Genomic DNA, 23348 nt, shown 5'->3' with positions numbered 1-23348 from the left:
GTCCATGTTTTAAAGGAAAGAGATAGGAAAGGGGGGGAAATCAGGGGTTCTCTAAGTCTTCACAAAACAGCTTCTCTAAATATTTTAACTAGCTGCTGAGAAGACCTCCAGAATGATCTATTTTGCATTTTATTTCACCCCTACACTAAAAGTCATGCATTAAAGTATAGTAATAATATATGTGGGGCACAACTTTTTCCCTTTAGATGATCAAAAATCTCTTCTTAATCCTTTATTATTTGAAACGTTAAGCAGAGTTTTTTTGGAAGTGTGTGTGTGTGCGTGTGTGTGTGTTGCTGAAAACAGCAACTTTACTCACACACTTACATTTATGTAAGTGTATTTACATAAATACATTTATGTAGCTCCCTTACATATCATCAAAGGAGCTCCAACCATCTGGTATGTCTAGAGGACACTTCAGTGAGCAGAAATTAGAAGCCAGCATTCCAGTCATTTGAAATTTTCCGCAAAGGGACATGAAAGACCCAACACGCCTTAAAGGGATAAGAGGATTAAAAAAAATTTTAAATCAATTGACATTCATTGTCAAATAGCCTACAAGAAATTTCCACTGACATTCTGCAATTGTATAGGATGAGAGAATACTTCTAATGATTACATTCCAGAAAGCAATATGTTTAGCAGCTGTTTTTCAGAGGGCTTATCAAGTTTTGCTATTGTTATTTAATCCAGGCATAACTGTATAACCTTAAACAAAGCTGTGGACCATTCAACTAACTAGTGATAAATTATCCTAACAGACCAGATTCTTTTGTTATTCTGTACATGAGTTTTTGCTTTATTAGGCATTTGGTACTCCAATTTTTATTTTGGAATACAGTGCACATGTAGAAAGGAAAAAAAACCCTGCTAAATTTGGGTGTTGGTAATTACGTCCATCAAATATACGTCATCTGTGAAGTGAAATTCTAAAAGCAGCTGACAAAACTAGGATTCATGACTCTATTTTTATCAAGAGGAGAAAACAAGAACCACACAACCAGAATAATTCTTCAGAAGCACACGTTGTTATCAAGTATATAAGGGGAAAAAATACATGGATAATTGAAGAGTTAGTCAACAGTAAGATTATGATCTAAATCTGATACTAATAAGAAACGAAGAGTTTATAAATACCTAGCCTGACATTCCCCAAGAGAATAATGATTATCACCTTAATGAGCTTTTTCTGACTGTTGTTAAAGGAAAAAAAGTGAGGCAAAGGGCAATAATAAATGGCAAACGTGGTCCCTTAAAAAGAAGATAGGATCAACCCATTTTTCTTCCTATGGAGAATGGGCTCAAGAAGAAAGAGGTTCAAATTGCACTGTGAGGTATTTCAGTAATAAAGTTTCCTGATAATGAGGAGTTTGCAACGCTGGAATTGCCTATTGGGAAAGAGTGCAAGAATACCTTTCCTGAAATATGTAAAGAAATAAAGAGACTCTCAGGTGACAATGCCCAAAGGCAGAAAGATGGATCAAATAAGTGACTTCCTTTCAAGGCCCTTTCAGAAATGGTGCTCTTTTCTTTGAAGTTGAGAGGGGTTCTTTGTTTTGTCCTAGGGATCTATACTTGTATCAGACCATCCAAAGTCTGCCCTTAATTAAGGAGAAAAGAACTGATATTTGACTGCATACTGTTTACTGAGCACTGTCCTAACTTTCAATTTATCTTATCTAATTTTCACAAGAATCCTGACAGGTATTATGAGTCTATCTCATACATGGGGAAACTGATGCTCAAGAGATTTGTGCTCTGCATAAAGATACAGCTAATTGGACTCCTCACATCTAACCTGGTGTTCCCCCTTCCCACACCTCCCTACATTACTCCTTGAAGTGTTAGAGTTATAACCCAGCAAGGATTCCATTAGGAACTAGAACACAACATCTCCAAAAAGTCTGCTCTCATTCAGTGGGAAAGTAAGAATTTGTCTCATGTACCTAAGTCAATTAAAGAGGTGCCTAGCTTTTGTGCTCTAACCTCTTACGTAAAGAAGTCAAAGAAAGTCTTACCCAAACTCAAGTGTTTCTCACCATACTGATCAAGACCACTGACTTATTATAAAGACTAATGAAAAGCCATCTATCAGCCTAACAGGGATGTGAGTTGTTTTGCAGGTGGATTCATTTGGTCATGGGCTTTATTAGTAAGTGTTGCTTATACTTATCTCCAATTTCTGAAAACCCATGTTTTGTTACTTTTTCTACATGAAGAAATTTGGCCTTGGTTCTATTAAAATAATTTGCAGAATATGTTTTTTCAAGAGAATCAAACCAACAAACCAAATGTCATTTGAGATTCTGCCAACATAGATCTTAGCGTCTGCTTTGTGCCATTAATGCACCAGCCCATCTCTAATGGAAGCTGCAAAACTTCATGTTGGTCCATTTACGGGATCTTTAACTGAAGATTCTGTTCCACTAAAAAGGCCTGGTCTGAAGTCCTGGATACCAGTTATTCACTCGACTGAGCATGGCCTATCAAAAACATAATTTCCATGATTTCACATAACTTCTATTAAAACGATACTTTTCTTCTTTTTAACTTAATAGCCAGTTTGTGATTTCAACTGGACATTAGTGAATGGACTGAAAAAGCAATCCCAGCCTAGGGCACAATGACAAGCCAGTCTCTTAGCCAAATAACATGTAACCGACCTCCTTCCAGGAGGGTTGGCAGAATAGCAAAGCCTTTAAAAAAAAAAAATCATTAGCTGTAGGTTAACAGATATTGAACTGAACATGTTATGAGAGGCAAAGTGCTACAACATAGGTTAATAGGTCATCTAGTTGAACCTCCAGCCAGTGCTGAGATCCTTCCCTCATCATCTAGCGTCCGCCTGACAAACACTATTACCTAAGGCAGCTCCTTCCATGGTGACCCACCTTTTTGAGAAAGTTCTCCCAAATCCGTAGCCCTATAGCCTTAAATCAGTGGACTTCATTCCACCCCTTTGAACCAGAGTCTTGCCCTAATTCACTAATTGTGTTCCTCTTTCCCAGGCTGAATCTCCCCAAATCCTTCAAATATTCTTCAAATGTCATAAATTTTAAATTCCTTCACCATCTTTGTTGTGCTTCAATTTGTTTTTAATGCCAAAGTATAGCTCCCAAAGATGACTGTAACATTCCAACATCATAGGCTTAGGAAAGAAGATGAAGTGTCATCTCTCTTGTTCAGGATTACTATATTAATTAGCTGTTTGAAGGGATGATAATTTCTTAATTCAGTATGCTTTTTACCTAGTGTGATGAATGTAAGAGAAGGTAGCTTTCCTTTTAAACACAAATACACTCATGGGACAGAAACGAAATTTGAAAAGAAGAAAGAAAAGAGAGCACAGCCGCCTCTTATCCCAAAATTAGTGCTCAACCAGATTGCTTGTGTGGAGTACTGTTTGTCTGAATGATGACATACATGCCTTTTTGCTCTTTTTGAATTTCTAGTTAAGTCTCAAAAGTATTATAGTTGCTTTAAAATGCATCTGTCAGGACCTTGGTTGAGGAATGTAAGTAACCAGTTGCAGTTAAAAAAGAATCTAGAAAAAATAAAGGGCAAACCCTAAAAGAGCTCTTCCAGAGGCTATAGGGGCAGTATTCCCTAAAGTATGGATGGCTATGAAATGTACAGAGTTGTGCAGGCTTAAGAAATTGAAAACGTCTGCACTGGAGGAGATAATGCTAAGTGAAATAAGTCAAGCAGAGAAAGACAACTATCACATGATTTCTCTCATCTATGGAACATAAGAACTAGGATGATCGGTAGGGGAAGAAAGGGATAAAGAAAGGGGGGGGTAATCAGAAGGGGGAATGAAACATGAGAGACTATGGACTATGAGAAACAAACTGAGGGCCTCAGAGGGGAGGGGGTGGGGGAATGGGATAGACCGGTGATGGGTAGTAAGGAGGGCACGTATTGCATGGTGCACTGGGTGTTATACGCAACTAATGAATCATCGAGCCTTACATCGGAAACCGGGGATGTACTGTATGGTGACTAACATAATATAATAAAACATCATTAAAAAAAAAAGAAATTGAAAACGTCTATCTTCAGAACTTTGGTTTGATATGTGGGGGAAAAAATGAAAGTTTTTTTCTGGTTATAAGATGATATCTTATGTGGCTTGGTTTATTAAAATAGATGTTTTCACTTTAGTCAGAAGAGCAATTCAGAATCACTTGCAACTGTTATCTATTCAGAATGACTAATTAACTGAAATTTGGTGCTGAATCTGGAAGAATTATGGAATAGCTGAGAAGATAAATGAGGCAAATCATTGACCTGACACTGGAAGTCACCAGTGTCCTCCAAAGGTTCATGAATAGAATCCAGTCCTCTGTTAAATTCTGCCTCCTCTCTCCAACAAATCTAAATTGCTTAAAATAAATAACCCTAACCCAAATATATTATTTTGGCCATTGGTTTTAACCCTTCTTTCAGAAATTGACACATTGCCAAATCAATCCATTTGACTTTCATTTCTAGTTACACTCTTGCCACTTTACTAAGGAAGAGATGGTAACATGAAATGAGTAGAAAGAATAGTAAAAAAGAAAGGCCAGGAACACTAATGGCCTAATTTAATCTGCTGAAAGGACAATTGGATCTGCATAATCAAAATTAAATGTTAATACAATAGAAATAAAAGCATATAAAGAAATAAAAAAAGCCCTGTATAGGTAAAGGAAAAAGCACAAAATCCTTTGAGGATACGGTCTACACAAAGCCATAATAAAATATCATTAATGTCAGTGAGCTATATGATTTCACGATTCTCCCAAACCTGACTCTATGACATGCGTTTTCATTGGAAATTGAAAAGTTTTCCATATATTTAGTAACTTTATTAAAAGAAGATTACACCAAAAATGGAAGCAGACACGGACTCTGATAGTGTGAGGCAGATCAAGCCAAATTGAATTATGAGAAAGCAACTTTCTTTTTCATCCACTATGAAGTAAAAATTCATTTTTATTTAAGAAGGCTCACCTTAGCAAACGTTGCCATGGCAATAACCACCAGTAAGCAAACCAGCAAGTTTATTTCCTGGTCTAGGTTAAGATGCCCACATTTACTTAGTATCCTTTCTCAAGTTCTATTTGAGAAGTTTCTAGGTAACTGGCAAAGCTCCACTTGGCACTAAGTCACTTATTCAACTAATATTTATTGAGCACCTACAATATGGTCAGGGATTGTTCTGAAACTAGAGATGTATCCATGAAAAAGTGTCCATAAGGCCTAATCTGGAATTCACACAGCTAAGGCAGGGAGAAAAGCTCTACATTCCATGTATTTCTGCTTACGGGCCATGGATGGGTGACTGCACGCTATGGAAAGGCTGGGAGGAGTAACAGGGAAGGAAGGGGCCAAGAGCAGAACTTTCTAATCCCCTTATGAGTATGGCCAAGGGTAAACAAAAGCAGCTGAGCCCCAGGGAATAAGAATTTCAGAATGCAAGAGCGATCCTAGAAGCTGTTGTTCTATGACCAAATCTGTCCAATCTAACAGTCTATCTACATTCACAAAGCAGTTTTAATTTCAACACACTTGCTGCTGTGGAGACAGAGCTGGGTCATGATGTAGGATATTGGATTTTTTGCCCTAAATAAAAGACAATAAATCTAAGCCTATGGACATGTCCTCACAGTTTAAAAAGAGAAGTTCTGGGGCACCTGAGTGGCTCAGTCGTTAAGCGTCTGCCTTCGGCTCAGGGCGTGATCCCAGTGCTCTGGGATGGAGCCCCACATCAGGCTCCTCCCCTGGGAGCCTGCTTCTTTCTCTCCCACTCCCCCTGCTTGTGTTCCCTCTCTCGCTGGCTGTCTCTCTCTCTCTCTCTGTTAATAAATAAATAAAATCTTAAAAAAAAAAAAAGAGAGAAGTTCTGCCCACCTTGATCAACTTGTTTTCTGAATACTTTTATAGTTGCTGGCTTAATGGAGAAATGGGGAGGGAAAAGCAACAATTATTATAATTGATTTTGGTTGGTATTTATTAAAATGATTTTTCTTTCCTGTAGAAACACATTCAAAATAAAAGCAATTCAAACTTCTGGGATCTCTTTCCCTCACCCATAGGATCAGAACACACACAGTGAAGCCAACCAAAAGTATCAATTCCCTTATACAATATGTATAATCTGTATACAACAGACGAGTCACTCTGAAATCTGCTAGAGGAACACTGGAAATGCTTTAACGATATTGTGTCTCTATGAGCCTCATTTCTTTAAAATTAAATAGCTTTCAAACATCAACATATCAGAACCGAGATTGCCACCATCTACAACAACACAATTGCATATCCTGCCCTCATTCCATTATTCATCCCTCAGGGATGCCAAGCGGCAAGCTACAGAAACATCTGACAGCATCGACAGCATACAAGTTTAATTATTTTCCCAATTTGCATTTATATCAGTGAACAAATTGGAAGGCATCAAAGTATGGCACTAAAGAAATTAGTAACATGTATTCAGCAGCACATCTTCCATTTCGAGTCTTGTTTTAAAATTGGCTAAGTAAAGGCATATACACCTCCATTTGAACTGGAGATTTGCAGTAACACATGCTAAAGGGAGGGAGGAAAAGAGGAAAGAATGGGGAGGCCAGGAGAGAAAGGAAAAGAAAAAGAAATAGGAAAGCGTGTATGGTCGTGAGTCTGAGAGTAACATTAGCACAGGAAGGAGGTGACAAATGACCGCTCCACCTGCTTCCACAAGCGGAATTTTTCTAAGGTTACTGAAGATACAAAAATGGTTCATGAGACTTTTCAACTGTTGCTATTGTCAACTTATCATACTAAAAACATGTACAAAATTCTAAGCCTTGGTCTGTCCAAGATGGATAGTACCAGGAAGTAAAAGATGTCACCTGCTATCAAGGACTGTGCTCTGCTTGGAACTCTGCATCGCAGTCCATTAATCCACAGTATTTTGGTCAGATCAGGTCTGTTTTCTCATACTACTCATGATGTCTCAGAGCTAGTCTTTTACATTAGAATATCAGCAGCCATTTTTTTTTCATTTTTTTAAAGTTTCCATTTACTTAAAGGGCTGGAAAGATGAGAGAATAGAAGAAAATGGTAAAGATAGAGGGGAAAGAACATGAAAGGAAAAGTATTTTATTTTCCAACAAATCCACCCTAGAAAAGGTAGTCATGAGACTTTGAGAAAGAGTGCTGATTCATGGACTTCCCTTATTTTTTTTTTATTTCAATGTAATACATTTAAGGACATCAATGTACTAAAATGTTTGGTCTATGAAAGAGCGGATTCATTAGCACCAAAAGGAGTCATGGAGCTTATATATATATATATATATATATATTATTAAACCAATGATTGTTACTGTTGGTCATGGGAAAAGGTTTCATATCATTTTTACATCCCGAAGTTCTTGAAAGTGCCTGTGGACCAGAGGAATAACACTTTTCAAAGTCTCCATGGAGTCATCAACACGCACCATAGAGGCAGGACTTAGCCTTCCCAGTTTTGGTTTATCTGGTAGACAAGAAAACCAGGGCCCCCAGAAGCCCTAAAGCACAGCCCCCACATGCACCCACTGGCGTGCAGGAGGGATCTCCCTACAGTACATTTCCCCCTGGACTGTGTTCAGGAATGCGCTTTTACTTGCTTTTTTTAAAAAAAGAACAAAAGCCACATGCTCTGCAGATCATGGAGCGCCTAGTGCAATTTTCTCCTTGCTCCAACTCCTGACTGCAAAAGGGTGAAACCATTATATGTTCTGCTAATGCTGGCCTGTGGACAAAGCCTTTGGCCTGCCATGCTTTGTAAGCTCTGGATCCCACAGGAGTCAGAAGGTCTGAGAGCGGGAGCCACAGTCATCCCCAGATCTCCCCCAGCAATTTGGGGCCCATCGGGGCAGCTGCTGATTCCTTTTGCTTCTCCTTGCCTCAGCCTTTAGTTGAAATTACAACAAGTCAAATAGCTGATGCTTTTCCCTTCTCCAGGTAAGGGCGAGGATACATTGTTCACAAGTGTGTTCTGCCTGGCTTCACTGATGAGGCGACATGCTAAGTCAAGGAATAGTTTCTCCACGTTATCTGACTCCTTGGCTGAGGTCTCCAGGTAATACATGTCCTGAGCTTCTGAGAATTCTTCAGCTCTCTGCTGGGAGACCTCTCTCCTTTCAGCCAGATCAATCTTGTTGCCTAGAACAGGGATAAATCAAAGAAGGAAACATCACTGGACTTTTTACAGGCTCGGAAGCATCAACATTCAATTTCATATCTGAAGTGAAATCGGAGAGATGGGCAAGGAAAGCAAAGCAAATGTGGCTGTGATTACTGGAATGTTTATTTTAAAATACCAATGCCATTTGTAATGGCAAAGAATGGGGCACAACCCAAATGCCCCTCAGTTGGCCACTGGCTTGAATGAAGGATGGTACATCTGCATGATGCAGCTATGTGCCTCTGTAAAAAGCAATGAGGAATGTCTCCACATACCGCCATGGAATGAGACGCAAAGATGTTAAGCAAATAAAGCAAAGTAGATAAAAGATGTAGAACATACAACTGTCTAAGAAAAAGGGATAAAAAAATACATACATGCACACCCACAAACTTTATTTTTTTAATGCGAGAATAAGCCAACATTTTAATTTTAAAAATAATGGTTACCCATGAAAGGAACAAGGTTGAGGAGATAGGGAGGGACAGAAACTCGACCTCTCTAAATATACCTTGTCCCAATAGATTTGACTTCAGAATCTTAGACCTATGTTTCACCTAAGTATACAATTATAACTATATAATACAAAATTAAATTAAAAAAACAATCTCTACCAATGGAAAGCAAAATGAAACAAATGAACCTGTTTATCATGAAATGGCATAACTACACAGAGAGGGGTCTATTCCAAGTGAGTTGAAGATCTCCTATTTTAACCATGCGTCCTCAGTGGTATATACTCTAAGTACAAGAAGAACTGAAGGAAAACGTCTTGAACTTTAGAGTAATCATCCTGTCAGTGGTAGTGTGAGTATTGTTATTCCAAGGCTGCTTCTGTGGGTTTTAGGGGATAAGGCAAATGAGTAATTGTGCTAGGGTCATTGCGTCAGAGATTTCGGGCATGGGAAAAAGGAAATAGAGAACGATTAATGAGGTTAAGTAAAATTTTTACAGTCCTGAATTATAAGTGGAAGTATCCGTGTGAATAATTCATGGTGGATTTCATCTTTAAAAATTTTTCTACCTCTGTTCTCCTGGAAACCTGACAAAAGTGACACGTCAACTGTGTTACCCGGCAGCACAGCTTATGGCAAAAGTGACCCCTGACTGATAAATTCCATCTGGCCTGGGAATTCTATGCATGAATTCTAAATTTCTAGTGGAAAGCCACAACTTTGGGCTTCCCTGAGTGTGGGGACTCTTCACTTGAAGAGACCTTGAAAGTTAGGTCCATGGAGTTGTTATAAGAGAGACTGGCCTCTGTTAAGGCTTCTAGGCCAGGGCAGGTCCATTACGTGTCTGACAGGAGCCTTTTTCCTTATACCTCAACTGTCCTGGAAGGTCCTGGGCCACTACATGGATGGCTATGGAGGATTACTTCCACTGAAGAGGAATGTCTGATGCTGACCTGCTATGAAGCCGTATTTCCTGTCCTGTATCCATCTAAGAGAGAGTCATGCCAAGTGTGGCCTATCGTAGTCTGGTGAGTCAAAGTGTTTGGTGGAGCCTAATAGACAAACCCCAGGTGGGCACTACAGAATTCACCACACACACACACACACACACACACACACACTAGTTCTGTCCACTGAAATGCCTAAAAGCAATGACCACCCACTAATAGAGAAGATTCCTATCACCTTGGTTGTGGCCTCTAAATATAACTTTGCATTAATAATAAGCAGTGCTACTTGAAGGAATGGCTAATTCCTGGTCTGGGGCAGGAAATGCACAAGTTGTGCCTGGAACGCTTACACCAGAAAGCAAGCGATGGTCATTGCCAAAAGGTCATATCTAAAGGACTCAGGAGACCATTTGAAGCAGCTCCACTCTCAGAGTTGGAACAATTGGACCATCAATAATAATATTTGCAAGGGCCTAGAATATACTGAATATATTTAAATCTATAATAATATTCAAAATATAAACAAATTTTAGTAGTTACTTCTGGAAGATACTGGGGAAACAACTCATTATTTTACGAAGTGGGAAATTAAAAAAAAAAGGGAATCAAGCATTTTTCTTGGCTGTTCTATGAGAACTGTACCTCAGAATATCAACTAGGAAGTATATTTGCTAAAAAGAAAAACAAAAAAACTGAATCTGAGCAGGCCTCTAAATTTACCTACAAACCTGCAGGGAATACAGGTGATGGAGCAACATGTCAACGTATTCTACGGTGTGAGGTAACAAAATTCAGACTTGAAAACACGGAAGGATAAACGTATGCTTTAACAAATAAATTCCAAGGGAGAAAAAATGGAGGGATAACCTACAGGCAAAAGGAGAATTAAAAGACACAAAAGTCAATGAGAACATATGAGCCTTATTTGGATCTCTGACTTGAACAAATTTTTTAAAAATGTCTGAGTCAATCAAGGAACTCTGAACATTGTCTAAATTTTGGGTGCTATTAAAGAATTTATTTTTTTTAGGTGTGAAAATGGATTTGTGGTTAGCTTTTCTTTCTTTAAAAATCCTCTTTTGAAGTTATACATTGAACTACTGAAAGATAAATTAATACAACCTCTGGGATTTGCTTCAAAATAATCTGAAGGCAAGTGGAGACAACATAGAGGGGAACAGGTAAAATAAGACTGACCATGAGTTGATAATCGTCGAAGCTGAGAGATGTGTACATGGGGGTTCATGATACCATTTTTTCTACTTTAGCTTGTGTTTGAAATTTTCTATAGTGAACAGGTGTTTTTTTAAAGCCAGTGACTCTTTCATACTGAAGGGACTAATTATCTCCCATCAAATCTCCATTTAACTTCCTTAGACAGAATCCCAAGGAATAATGCTTTGACTCAAGTTCTCAAAGGCTTTCTGTGGAATAGAAAGAAAGCCCAAGTCCTAAGATGGGTGCTTTCAAGTGCTTCATGACAAACATTCTCCAGTATGCCAGAGGGTTTTCAGGAGTGGGCAAGAGTACTAGCTCATAGAGAGGCAGATACTTAGCCCAGCAGCCCAAAAGAAAAGTCCAACAATTTGTTACAAAGCAGCACATTACAATTGGACAAATACAAGGTTTGGAGTTGATCTTACATGCTGTGCAACCCTGGGCAAAGAACTTCACCTCTCTGAGCCATGGTTTCCTCATATGTAAATTAGGAATCATTACACATAAATTTCCTGATATGATTCCTGGCACATGGGTGCTAGCTATAATGCTTACTGTAAGTGTTTACTTAGCTTACTGTTAACCATAATTCGTGACTTAACAATGTTTCTGAGATTCTCTACCTGGATTTCCAAAATTCAAGTCTTGCTAGAATATACAGCAATGTTCCTTTTTAGGAAGAAAACATTTTAAAAGCCATATATTATTAACATTTTACATCACCACAAGAGGAGTTTTTAACAATCCATTCCACGTCACTGCAATTCCATTGTTAATGGGCCTATCTGTCACCACAGAAAATCACGGGTTGTTTTCTGCTTTTCCCCCTTACTAAACAGAGGTTCTACCCTCCTGCAAGATGAAACAAACTGAAGAATTTCCCTTGGTGGATTCTTTCTGAAGTGAGAATTTCTCAAGTCAGCATGAATGTAAGAAGAGAAAAAAAGTTCGTTTTTTTTAGGCCATAAGCAATTGCTTTAAGACTAAATTCTTTATTCACTTAAGAGATATGCTTTACTTCTAGACCGGCAGTTTCCATGATTTTTTAACTAGATTTTTTGGATAAGTTTAGCAGCCCACATAACTTTCACAGCAGTCCACCTTCTTCCCTAGAGCCTTCATTGACAGAAAAATCAATCAGCAATATTTTCCACTTTATTTTTCTAAACCATCGCCTTGGGAGATGACCTATTTCATTTTCTCTTCAATTTCAGAAGAACTGAATGTTGATTGCATGAATTATATAGCTGTGGACTATATTATTGGAAGGTACCAAGGCATAGGCATTATGTGATTATAAATTCTCTGATGGCCACAAATCAATTTCCCACCTCATTAGTCCTTACTTACCCACTAGCACAGTGATGACCTTGTTGCTGGCATATTGTTCTATCTCCCGCAGCCACTCAGGAAGGCAACGGAAGGATTCCTCACAGGTTATGTCATAGGTGAGGATCAAGGCATTGGCGCTTCGGTAGTAACTCTGGGTAATGGACCGAAATCTCTCTTGACCTGCTGTGTCCCAGATCTGAAGCTGTAAAGGCATAAGAGAAAGATCAGGTTGGAGAAGCAGAAAAGAAAGTATTGCCTTGCTTTAGTTGAGAAATGGAAACACCTCACTCAATTTCATGGTAATTTTCTGCCCTAAAAAACAAACAAAAATACACTTTTTTTTAAAAGATTTTATTTATTTATTTGACAGAGAGAGAGACAGCCAGCGAGAGAGGGAACATAAGCAGGGGGAGGGGGAGAGGAAGAAGCAGGCTCCCAGCAGAGGAGCCCGATGCGGGGCTCGATTCCAGGATGCCGGGATCACGCCCTGAGCTGAAGGCAGACGCTTAACGACTGCGCCACCCAGGTGCCCCCTGCGCCACCCGGGCACCCCAACACTTTTTTTTTTTAATGTGGTAGGTATATCTGGTTAAGGAGAGGAGCTTGCTTTGTTTTGGGTTTTTTTTTTTTATATTACCTAAAAATTTCTTTTATTCTTAAAAAAAAAACACAACTTATTGTGGGGTGCCTGGGTGGCTCTGTTGGTTAAGCGTCTGCCTTTGGCTCAGGTCATGATCTTGGGGTCCTGGGATCGAGCCCCATGTCGGGCTCCCGGCTTAGCCTGGAGCCTGTTTCTCCCTCTCCGTCTCCCCTCCTCCCTGGCTCGTGCTCTCTCTCTCTCTCTTCCACTCTCTCTCTCTCAAATAAATAAATAAAATCTTTTTTAAAAACTTACTGAGCATTTATTATGTGTCAAGCTCTAAGCATTTTACATGTAATATACTCAGTGAAGTAGGTACTATTACTATACCCATTTCTCACATGAGGAAACTGAGGCACAGAGAGATTAATTGAGTTGCTCAGTGTCTCACAGCCTGTGTGTCCCCAGAGCCAATTGAACCAGGCATTGTGGTCCCAGAGTTCCTGCTCATAACCACAATGACATATTACAAACGTCGGGATAGAGAGCAAGCTGTCATTCTGTGATTGCTGGCATTTCGGTCAGCAACTGGAGCACGAGTCCATCCCACCTCAACCACCTTTTCCAGTTCAAAACTCAAATGCATCTATTAAGAGATGTCCCTGTTAATGAAAACAGGAACAATGCCATGGTAGATAAAATAATATCCCTCCATCACTTTTAAGCTCTGAGACCACGGGCAAGTCACTTGATCTCTGGGTTTCAGTGGTTTCTTTATAAAAAGACATTAGTAATATGCAAGCCTACTGAAAGTTCACATTTTTTGAAGTTGTCTACCAGCTCCAAGACCTAATAACTGATGGTTCTAATAATAAAGAAGAAGATAAAAAACACTTCTCCCCAGATTTCCCTGCACAGAGCTGAAGACTGCAAAGACAGCATTGTCCAGAGACTCGTGAGTGCAGGACAATCCAGAAGGCCTTGAGCAATAGCACCAACAAGAGTAAGAAAGTCCCTTCCAAACTGCATAAACTTCATGTCACAAAGTGCATTCACCCCCATTAAAAGAACATCATTTTCTCAAGGAAAACCTTCCGGAATGTTCTGATTAGACCAGGTTCCCCATGCCCACATATTCTCTTCTGCAACCCACCCTGTAATTCTCCCTCATGGCACCTGACACACTCGAAATCATTTATTTGTCATAATATGTTTGATAACTGTCTTTTTCACTAGACTGAAAGCTTCACGAAGGGGAAGTGGTCCATTTTATTCACAGAATCCCCTGCACCAAATAAAGTGGCTGCCTGGCACATAGTAAATGTTCACATATTTATTGCGGGTCTCATTTAATCTTTACAACAACCCAGGGAGGTAGGCGAGTTTATGCCTCCCCTCCATCTCCTAACTGGCTACGCACAAGGCTGGGACTCAGTCTCCAGGCCTTCTATTCCCAGTGAAGGACGCATCCCACCACCATGCTGCCTTAGCCCCCAGAGACTGATTTTAATATACATCTGCATCCAAGGAGGATGAGTTAGTTGGTGTCACCCTCTGTTCCTACCAGTTTAGCTGAGAAGACTAATGAGGGACCGGTGGTCCCTGTCCCCGAACAGTGGCACAAGGCTCTCCTTTGATCTTAAGTCGCAGCTGCTCTTTATGATGTACACGAAAGTCTGTGTGTGCTGAAGGCGACCATACAGATGTTACGGCTTTTGCTGGGACAAAAGCTATTTTTCTGCTCTGCTCCAAACCTAGGGACATGGTTCTCCTCTGCCAGGATGTGTCTTAGAACAACAGACTATTGTTTTCATACCACAATGAGCCTTGAAAAACACTTGTCATTGAATTTAATACTGTCAATCATTAGAAATCACTATGTTCTCATGATTGGCACATCTTGAGAACAGCTCTGAGAGTTAAAACCACTGAAATATTTTCTAGAAGGGTGATTGTATGGCCTTGCCAAGAGGTAGGCTGCTTTCTCATAGGGGGTTGCCTGTTTCTAGCCTTGTAGTTGAGTCTTAAGAACATCCATACTCCACTGCCTTTATCATTCAAGTTGGTTTCACTATTGTCTTTGCAACTCATTCGCTCCTTTTCAGCATTTATATGCTACTAATATATGCAGAGTGCTGTGCTAGGCACAGGGAGGATACCAAGATGAATACAATATAATTTCTGATCTCACGGGGAGGACAAACATAGCAAACCGACCATAATAAAAAAGGAGATGTTCTTGTATTAAAGAGGTGCCAGCAGGAGAGAGTGTCTCCCAGGTTTTAATCTCATGCTGGTCAATATGTTCTCAATACTGCAGCCCTGGGCTTTCTAACCATCCTCATCTCCAGCAAGGGGCTACACTGTTCGCCTACACTCTTTGCATCTCTCTTGTCTGGCTGCTGCAAGCATGCGTTGCAGTCACAGGTGCACTGGAGTGCCTCTGCACGAGACTGAGAACTTTGAGGGCAAGGGCTGCTTCTTATTGAGCCTTAGTGTCCAGTGCCTTCCTAGCAGAATACACGGCACATGGTGGACACGTGTGAATGATGGCTAGCTGAATGTAAAAAGGATGATGGAATCACAAAGAAAGGGCTGATTAGTTCTGCTTAAATGATTAGTAGGATATTAAAGAAGGTTTCACAGATAAAATGTTTGAGCTAGGTGACAATGAGTTCCTAGAGGGCAAAAATTCTTTACCTAACACAGTGCTTGGCACACCTCGTCTACCATACCACAGGGTGGATACAGGGATGAATGCATGGACAGATGGTCAAATGAGTAAATACATGTGCATATGTTCAAGACATTCTTATCAAGGCAATATATACTGGATCACAAAGACAGCCAGCAAATCTTCTGTTTATAAATAATCTCCTAAGGTTACAATGTTGTAGCCTGAGCTTAAAGTTTTACTTGTTTCTCATTTATTCATGATAGACTTAAAAAAAATGGATAGGAAAAAATTCTACACTGTTTTAATCACATTTGCTACTCAAGTTCATTTCAAAATGCAGACCGCGTTAAGAGAAGGGCCTCGACTTTGCCTTTACTGACTTAGCACTAAGAATGCTTCTAATACGTTTGATTCCCTGCCTTCAATCCTGGAAGCCATCCTAGAAGGAACGAGACTGAAGAGGGGAGGCCGAGGTGGGGCAACGAGAAGTCAGGAGAGAGGCCTGGGGTGTGGCGCTGCCTTGGCATTCTCCAGGCAGGTGACCCTGCACAAACCACCAGTAGCTTCTCTCTCCCACTGACTCTAGGGGACTCTGAGAAAGCCCACAAACTACTCGCAAAAAGACACTTAAGCATCACCGAGAAGAGGGATTCAGTAAACATGAAAGAACAAGGACAACAGTAAGACAACTTCTGTGTCCCTAGTGAAGCTTGGGCAGCTCTGCCCTCTTCCATGGAAACACTAAAGACGTTGCTCCTCACGTGTCCACGTGTTAATGAGACCCTTAGATTAATGGGGTTGAAGGGGGTCATTCTAGATCTTGGTTCCACATACACGGCTAGAAAGAAACTCAAGCAAATTAATTAGGACTCATTAATTTAGGAGATTAATCAACTCTTACTTTTTAAAGATGAAGGTCCGGAGGCCTAAAGAGGTGAGAGGACGGGCTCTGTGCTGTGAATAGGGAGAGGAGGAAGACACAAACCGTGTTCCTGAGGAGCATGTGGTCTCATGGTAGCGTTGGCGGTTATGAAAAGATGGATTTTAGCGGAATGTAATAAGTGCTTAACAATGAGCTTATGGTTTGCAGAAAATGGAATAAATGTAATCCCTGAACTTGGAGATTCAGAAAAGAAAAATAAGCCCGTTCTTTAATAGTGGGGACCACTTCTTACTCACGCCTTTCATTCCCAGGGCCTGGCACAGAGGACGCACTAACATTTGTGGTCATAGGAAGGAGCTCACACAGATATGTGTACATGACTAGGAAATCCAAATTTCTGGAATTAAAATGCCTGCAACACTAGTTATCTTTACTCAACTTCTAGGGGGCGGCGGTCACCTCCACCCTGCTGGAAGGATGGTTACAAGTGGCTCTTCCTGCCACTGCTTCCTGGATGCCTCCTTCCTCCTCCCACTCCCAACTCCTTCTCCCCACCTCAGCGCACTGTTTTTTCTGAGCTTTCTGGTTGGCATTGACGTGGATTTCATACCCTGCTTTGTTTTCCAGTGCCCCTAGCTCTCCATTCACTATTGTATTCAGTGTGGATGTCTCTGCAGAAGGAACCACCTGGAGGAGTCAGGGCTGAAAGAGATGCTGGGAGTGCTTCTATTCCACACTCAGGAGCCTTGCCCTACACACTTCTCTGTGTATCTCTGAAATGTTGCAAGAGCACACTGGAGCCTCTCTGCCCTTCCCGAGGCATCTGAAGGCAGGGCTGCAGGTACCACAGGAGAAGGATGCAAAAGACATGGGTTTAAATGTGGGGTGCTCAGGCTGGGTCCAGCTGGAAATCCGATGCCCCAGTTTTCATTGTGCTGCAGATGCCAGGGTCACTGCTCCTTCCCATGGGACTCAGCTCCGACAGTGGAATTTCACTAACTCCGAGAGGCAGGTAGAGCACAGAGCCAAAGATCAGCCTCTTTCCCCTCCTACCATGTCATTCCATCCTGTTCCATATCTCTTCCCATCACCTTCCTCCTGTCCTTGCTTCAAAGTGACAGGCCTACTGTGCCTTCACCCCCTCTTCTCTCCAGGCAGGGCAGACCCCAGGGAGGAAGTGGATGCACTAGCTCACAAAACTGGTTCAGATCCTGCCTCCCTCCCTTCCTAACTGTGTAGCCATGGATAGATAAGTGGCTCAATCTCTCTGAAACCTCTAAAAGGAAGGTAGCTTACCATTTACCTCACAGGGGTTACAGTGAGGACTACATTAAATACAACAGGTCATCTAAAAGCACCTAGCAGTGAGACTGACATATTAGGTGCTCAATAAACACTATCTCCCTTCTCCCCTTACCAGACATACCATGCTTCTTACAGGTACCGAACTGTCCAGAGGGCACAGACGGGAAGAGGGAAATCATGGATCCTTCCTGGACCCCTCATTTAGAATCTCTTCCTTGTTACAAATAGGGGATATGGTGGGAGACACAGTAATTCCAATAAATGATTCATATGACCAAATGACCCATAACAAATGTGGGAATCAGTAGGGTCTTTCATGGGGCTACTGTTCTTAAAAGGTAGCACTGCTTATTGGCCCAGCTCAGGAGTTCTCAAAAAGAAATTTCTGCTTTGTTTTTACAACACCTCTGACATGACAGGAGATAGGACCAACTTGCCTTAGACCCTCTCTCTGTCTTCCTATCTATAAATGCAACATTACAAAGGGAATAGAACTCTGTTCAGAAATAAGTCGCCATGGCTGAATATATTATTTGCAATGTGGGTTTCAATGAGGAGATTTAATAAGTGTTATGAAAACACTACTTCCTCTCAGTACAATGAAAGCCTTATTGAACATTGAGCATCTTACCTTGACTTTTTCACCATTAATCTCCACTGTCTTAATCATAAAATCAACTCCAATCGTGGCTCCTTGTCCTGGGGGGAAAAGACCCTAAAGAGGACATAAAGGAAAACAATTAAGCGAATCTTTCAATTAAATGAAATTCTCTCCCCTCTTCCCCCTCACCATGCATCGCCAGCCCCTTCCTTTGGCTGAGTTAAGAACTCTGGTTCATGTCATGGGAGCCTTGTTGAATTTAATTTTGTATGTATGCTTTGAGGGGTTAAGGAAAGAGGGAGAAAGTAGGAGAGAGGAATGCTAAAAGAAGAAAGAGAGTGAAAGGGGGATGTGAAAGGGGGAGGAAGACAGAGAGGGGGAAGGGAGAGAACTAGGAAGGGGCGGGAGACTGGGTTTCAAAGACTGAAACAGAACTCAGACACAAGGATAAGATTGAGGAGCATAAAGCCATAGGGATGAGATCAGGATTGTTAGAAGAGGAGCAAAACAGATAGGTGCTCCCAGAGAGGTAAAATCCGGGAAGATTAAAACTGGTTATCAGCCTAGGGTGTGGACAACCATGGGAGTGGACCGCTGACAGGGACGAACAAACAAGAACACGCTACAGGAAACACGAACGAGACAGTGAAGCTTTTGAATTTCCCTCTGCTCTGAGGGTGAGAACTATTTCCCTCAGTGCAATGTACCACACATATGTAATTACATGAAATCAGGGCCCTGGACCCTGGGAAGATCATGGAAACAAATAAAATCATTCAGTGAGAAAATGAAGTCGGAACAGCACTAAACCAGGAGGATTTCTGTGTGGCCTCAGGCAAATCAGTCCCCCTCTCTGGGCCTCAAATTCCATGAGCATTTCAAAACAAAACAAAACAAAGTTGTACCTCAAACTGAAAGCTGAACTAGAAAGATAGGATTTTAGCAAAACTACATGTACTGGTCTATAGTATTTCCTGCAGGTTTGGGGGGGACTTGGAGGTGGGAAGGAATTCTAATAAGGAAGAGTTCTTCACCTAGTTTCGATTCCCTCTTCACTTATACTCCAGAATTGTCAGAAATTAAAGTAAAATGGACTTCATTAGCTCTGGCAGCTAAGATTGGGGCATCTTTAATTAAGTCTATTCCCTAACAAGAGAGTTCTTTAATTAAAGTTTGAACTTAAAAGACTGAGCTTCAAACCCACAGAAAATATTCCATTGCATGTCTGCAAAAGATGTAAATATAAACATTCATAACTGTACTTACAAATATTGAATCAATTTTCCTCTGTTTTGGTTTGACTCAAACACAAGGCTGCCAAGCTTCGAGTTTATCGCTCCAGCTGTTTTGCAGTCTAATAAATGCCAAAAAATCAAACAAAACCTTCCCAATGTCTCCCCCATCATTTTGTTCCCCAACTCCCCATGCCTCAAAAACAGCTGAATCCAATTCATTTGAACTGCCTGCTACATAACAACACCAAACATAATACTGTCTAGGGAGTGTTACTTTGGGGGGCAGTTAAGGGGCTGGGAGGGGTAAAGAGTAGAAAAGAAAGGGGTGGTGTGCTTATTGGTAAAAATTCGCATTCAAAAATGGACACATTTTTACCTTTCATGACAAAGTTTATGCTTTTAAAGAGAAAAGCCAGATTCTTATGGTCTCAGAGGTTAGGACACTAAAAGTAAAAGTGATCAGGCTAAGAACCAGGAGACATGGGTTCTAATCCTAGCTTCGCCACTAACAGGATGTACAACGCTAAGAAGTCACATCATCCCTGTAGACCTCAATTTCGCATCTGTATAATGAGAGGAGTAGACTGAATAATCTCTAAGGGATCTTTCCTTAGATAATAAGACAAGGTCAAGGGAACTTCTGATAAAGAGACACTCTTCCACGTCTCTGCAGGCTTGCCTTCCTGCCAAAAGCAGAAAAGAGTACTGTTGGGTGGAAGTAAAACCAGCTGGAGTTTCCGGTATCACGCCACGGTGGCTGACTGAGTGCAGACGGCTGGTAGCTTCTTACTTTTGATTTTGCCAGGCCCCGGCTTAGTAAAAAAGCACAAGTTCTCTTCTGGGTTCTTTTACCCTGGGAAAAACCCTGGCATTTCCCAAGATGACTCTCTGCCCTAAAGCTGTCTGTGTGATCCCATCCAGTTTTGCACAGAACCACAGACTGTCTGCGCTGGAAGGAGCCTTGGAGGTCCCCAGGCCCCTCCTGTGTGATAGGGAGGGAGGGAGTCCGGACAGGAGGGAACTTCTCTAGGCTCACAGGATGAGCCAGGGCAGAGCTGGGACCAGGACCCGAGTCTCCACACTCCAGCTGGCGCTCTTTCCACAGCACCTGGCAATCCTATGCCTTAGCAGAGCTAGTCTCAGGGTTCCCAACTAGCACCATAAGAAAATGCAAGACGCATGCATGATAATCCTGAAAAGGATGCCATTCATATTTTTCCAGGGAAAACACAAAAGAAGGTCAACTTCAGAATGATTTCTCACTCATTTCTGTATAAAAACAGGCATATAGTCTCTGGCAGTAATTCTTCAAAGGGCAGCCCCAAAGAGAACTTGTACTTAGATCATATAAGGACTCAATCCAGAGGGAACATTTAATTTTGTTCATCTAGTCCTTCACTGTTATTGTTTCATTCCCATTTAATAGACTTAAAAACATCAGCATATTTGGTTCTAAACCAGAATGACTCACTCGGTTGCCTAGGAGGATGTGAGAGGGCATAGGCAGGGAGTTTGATTGGTTCAATTTGTACTTGAGTTTGTAACAAAAATAGTATTTAGGTTTAGTCTGAAGTTCAGATTCATTTGTTAACACCTTTAGGTTATTGACTGATAATCTATTTTAATCTAATAATCTGTTTTTGATACTATACACTGAAAGCAAAACAATTGGTTCCTTTCATAAAGGAAGCACACAAAATGGGGGAGGCTTGGTGGTGACCCCCAGAGCCAGACTCCCTTGAGATGGCTGGAAAAACTCCAGCCTAGGCTATAAAGCCTGTGCACTTTCAAAGGGCACATTAAGAACCAGCAGCCAAGAGGCCCGCGCTGGGACCAGTCATCCATTCTCTTACGCTCACCTAACCAACAGGTTAGTCTGAGAAACCCAACCCTGGACTTCCAAGTTCTCTTACCTGAGTGAATCGTCGGACTAGGCACGTCTTCCCCACACCAGCATTGCCAATTAAAACAATTTTAAACAGGAAATCATAATCTTCCATACTCATTTACACAGCTGCAAGGCAAACACAGGCAAGAGTGAGATGGGGCCTGGTCAGACTTGCCCACAGAGCTCAAGCTGCGCCAGCCTTGTCTCCTCAGGAACAACAGATCTGACTCATGTGAAGAGCAATATAATGCTTCCCTCTGGTGACCTCGCCACCGAGAGAGGAACACAGGTGTTTGGTCACAGACGAACTTTACTCCTTCCCAGTCACCTCATGCCACACAGAGTGTATGACACAAATGTCCTTTCACCTGGTAACCTTTATTCTTCCAAGTCGTCAGGTCACAGGTCACCCCTGTGGTAAGAGCTGTTTTCTTTCAGCATGGAAAGGAGATTACAAGCCTTTGTGCAGACAAGCTGGGGGTGCCAGCAGGCAGGAACAAAGGAGAGCCCATCCAAAGCTTCAAGGCAGTTTATTCTCGTACAGTGTATGCCTATGGGAAGAATGCCAAGGGACTGGGAGACTGAATGAAGGGGAAGGAACTGGGAAGAAACCTTTCAGTCCCCTGCAAGTCCTGGGCGTCTTGAGGTCTTAACGGTGGGAGTTATCGCCATCCCGCTACCACCACCCCGCGGCTGTGCACCTTCCACCAGCCAGCCCGACGCTCCAGCACCTCCCAAGTGCCTGTCCACTCATTCCTACGGGCCGTGGCATGTGTCACGTCCTCTGCCCAGGATGCCCTCCCTCCCACCCTTCTGTGCCACCAAATCAATCCTGTAAAGCCCAATGCAAGCATCTTTTTCTCTCTGACTTTTTCACTGCTCTTCCCCAAATAAAGTTAAACACTTTCATCATTCCTCTGTCCTGAAATTTCAAAGGTCTGCCTCATCCCTGAGGCAAGGCATTATATCTCTCGGCTCTATTTTCCTAGCCCACGCGTGGGACAGTTATATTTAGTACACGTGTACTCTGTAGAATTAAAAGTTAATGAATAGACCTAGTGCTTAAGTGTAGGCCTTAGTTTCTCCAACTGTGCTGAAAAGAATACTACATGCTCTGTCTACCTCAGAGGACAGTTGTAAAGATTTTTTAAAAAGTGTAAAAAGAGCCTTGGTACCCACAAAGCTCTATCCTGGTGAAAACCATTATTATCTCCTGTGTACCTACTATAGTACTGTAATCGTGGTAGGAAATATAGAGATGAGCCAGTCTCTGCCCTGGAGACTAATGTGAGAAAAGTTAAACAACCACGACAAAGTTAAATACAATTCAAACCAGCAGTGGAGCTCATTTCATAAGGTGCAGGCAGGACAAGCCTGCAGACTCTGGAGGAAGAGGAGAAGGACAACCAGCAAGCCCATGAGGGAAAGGGTGCTTGGGAGAGCTGGAAGAAGCCCCCAGGGTCACTCCTACCAGCAGAGCTGAAGCTCAAGTGACTGCAAGGTCGCAGAGTCGAGAGAGAGCCCAGTGCCCGGAGACCAGTCAGGTAGCTAGGGGAGCAGATCCCTGTGTGCACAGATGATTTCTGTGTGGGTTTTAACTCATCTTGGAAAGATGACTGACAACCAAGCCAACACGCATGTGGCAGCTCATGGGGTTTTCTCTCAGTTCAGTGGGACTATGAAGGAAAAAGAGTTCTCTGTCAAGAGTCTGGGGCCATAAGCAGTGTTGAGTTCACTAATATGCCAGGCACTATACTTGGCACATCAGGGATATTTCCATTTGTTTTTACAAGTCTCTGAGGCTGGCATTTATTACTATGCTACTTAGTTTACAGGTGAGTAAACTGAGGGGAGCCTGAAGTCATAAAGCAGATAGCCAGAGTTCAAGTTCAGAAGACATACGGTGCCACCAAAAGAACTCTAGCCTTGGAGTTGGAGAAACCTAGATTCAAATCCTGACTCTACTATCTTTGGAGTCTATGTCTCTGGGAAAGCGAAAATTTTTTGGAGCCTCAACTTCC

General features: G+C 41.6%; 1 protein-coding gene across 2 annotated transcripts in view; it reads right to left on the bottom strand.

Annotated features, from left to right (window-relative positions):
- Positions 1-5980: 5980 nt before the first annotated feature.
- RAB30 (RAB30, member RAS oncogene family) overlaps positions 5981-23348 on the bottom strand; it is a 74536-nt gene continuing 57168 nt past the window's right edge. For both annotated transcript variants that reach the window (XM_026518208.4, XM_026518207.4), the window contains 4 exons: positions 21353-21453; positions 18235-18318; positions 12177-12360; positions 5981-8181 (listed from right to left, as the gene is read on the bottom strand). In XM_026518208.4, the coding sequence (XP_026373993.1) occupies positions 7931-8181; positions 12177-12360; positions 18235-18318; positions 21353-21445 (612 nt within the window). In that variant the 5' untranslated portion in view covers positions 21446-21453 and the 3' untranslated portion in view covers positions 5981-7930. The remainder of the gene's footprint in view (positions 8182-12176; positions 12361-18234; positions 18319-21352; positions 21454-23348) is intronic.

This window comes from Ursus arctos, unplaced genomic scaffold, assembly GCF_023065955.2.
Source record: "Ursus arctos isolate Adak ecotype North America unplaced genomic scaffold, UrsArc2.0 scaffold_22, whole genome shotgun sequence".
Lineage (NCBI taxonomy): Eukaryota > Metazoa > Chordata > Mammalia > Carnivora > Ursidae > Ursus > Ursus arctos.
Note: the sequence above shows the minus strand (reverse complement) of the source record. Positions and strands in the feature narration are given on the sequence as shown.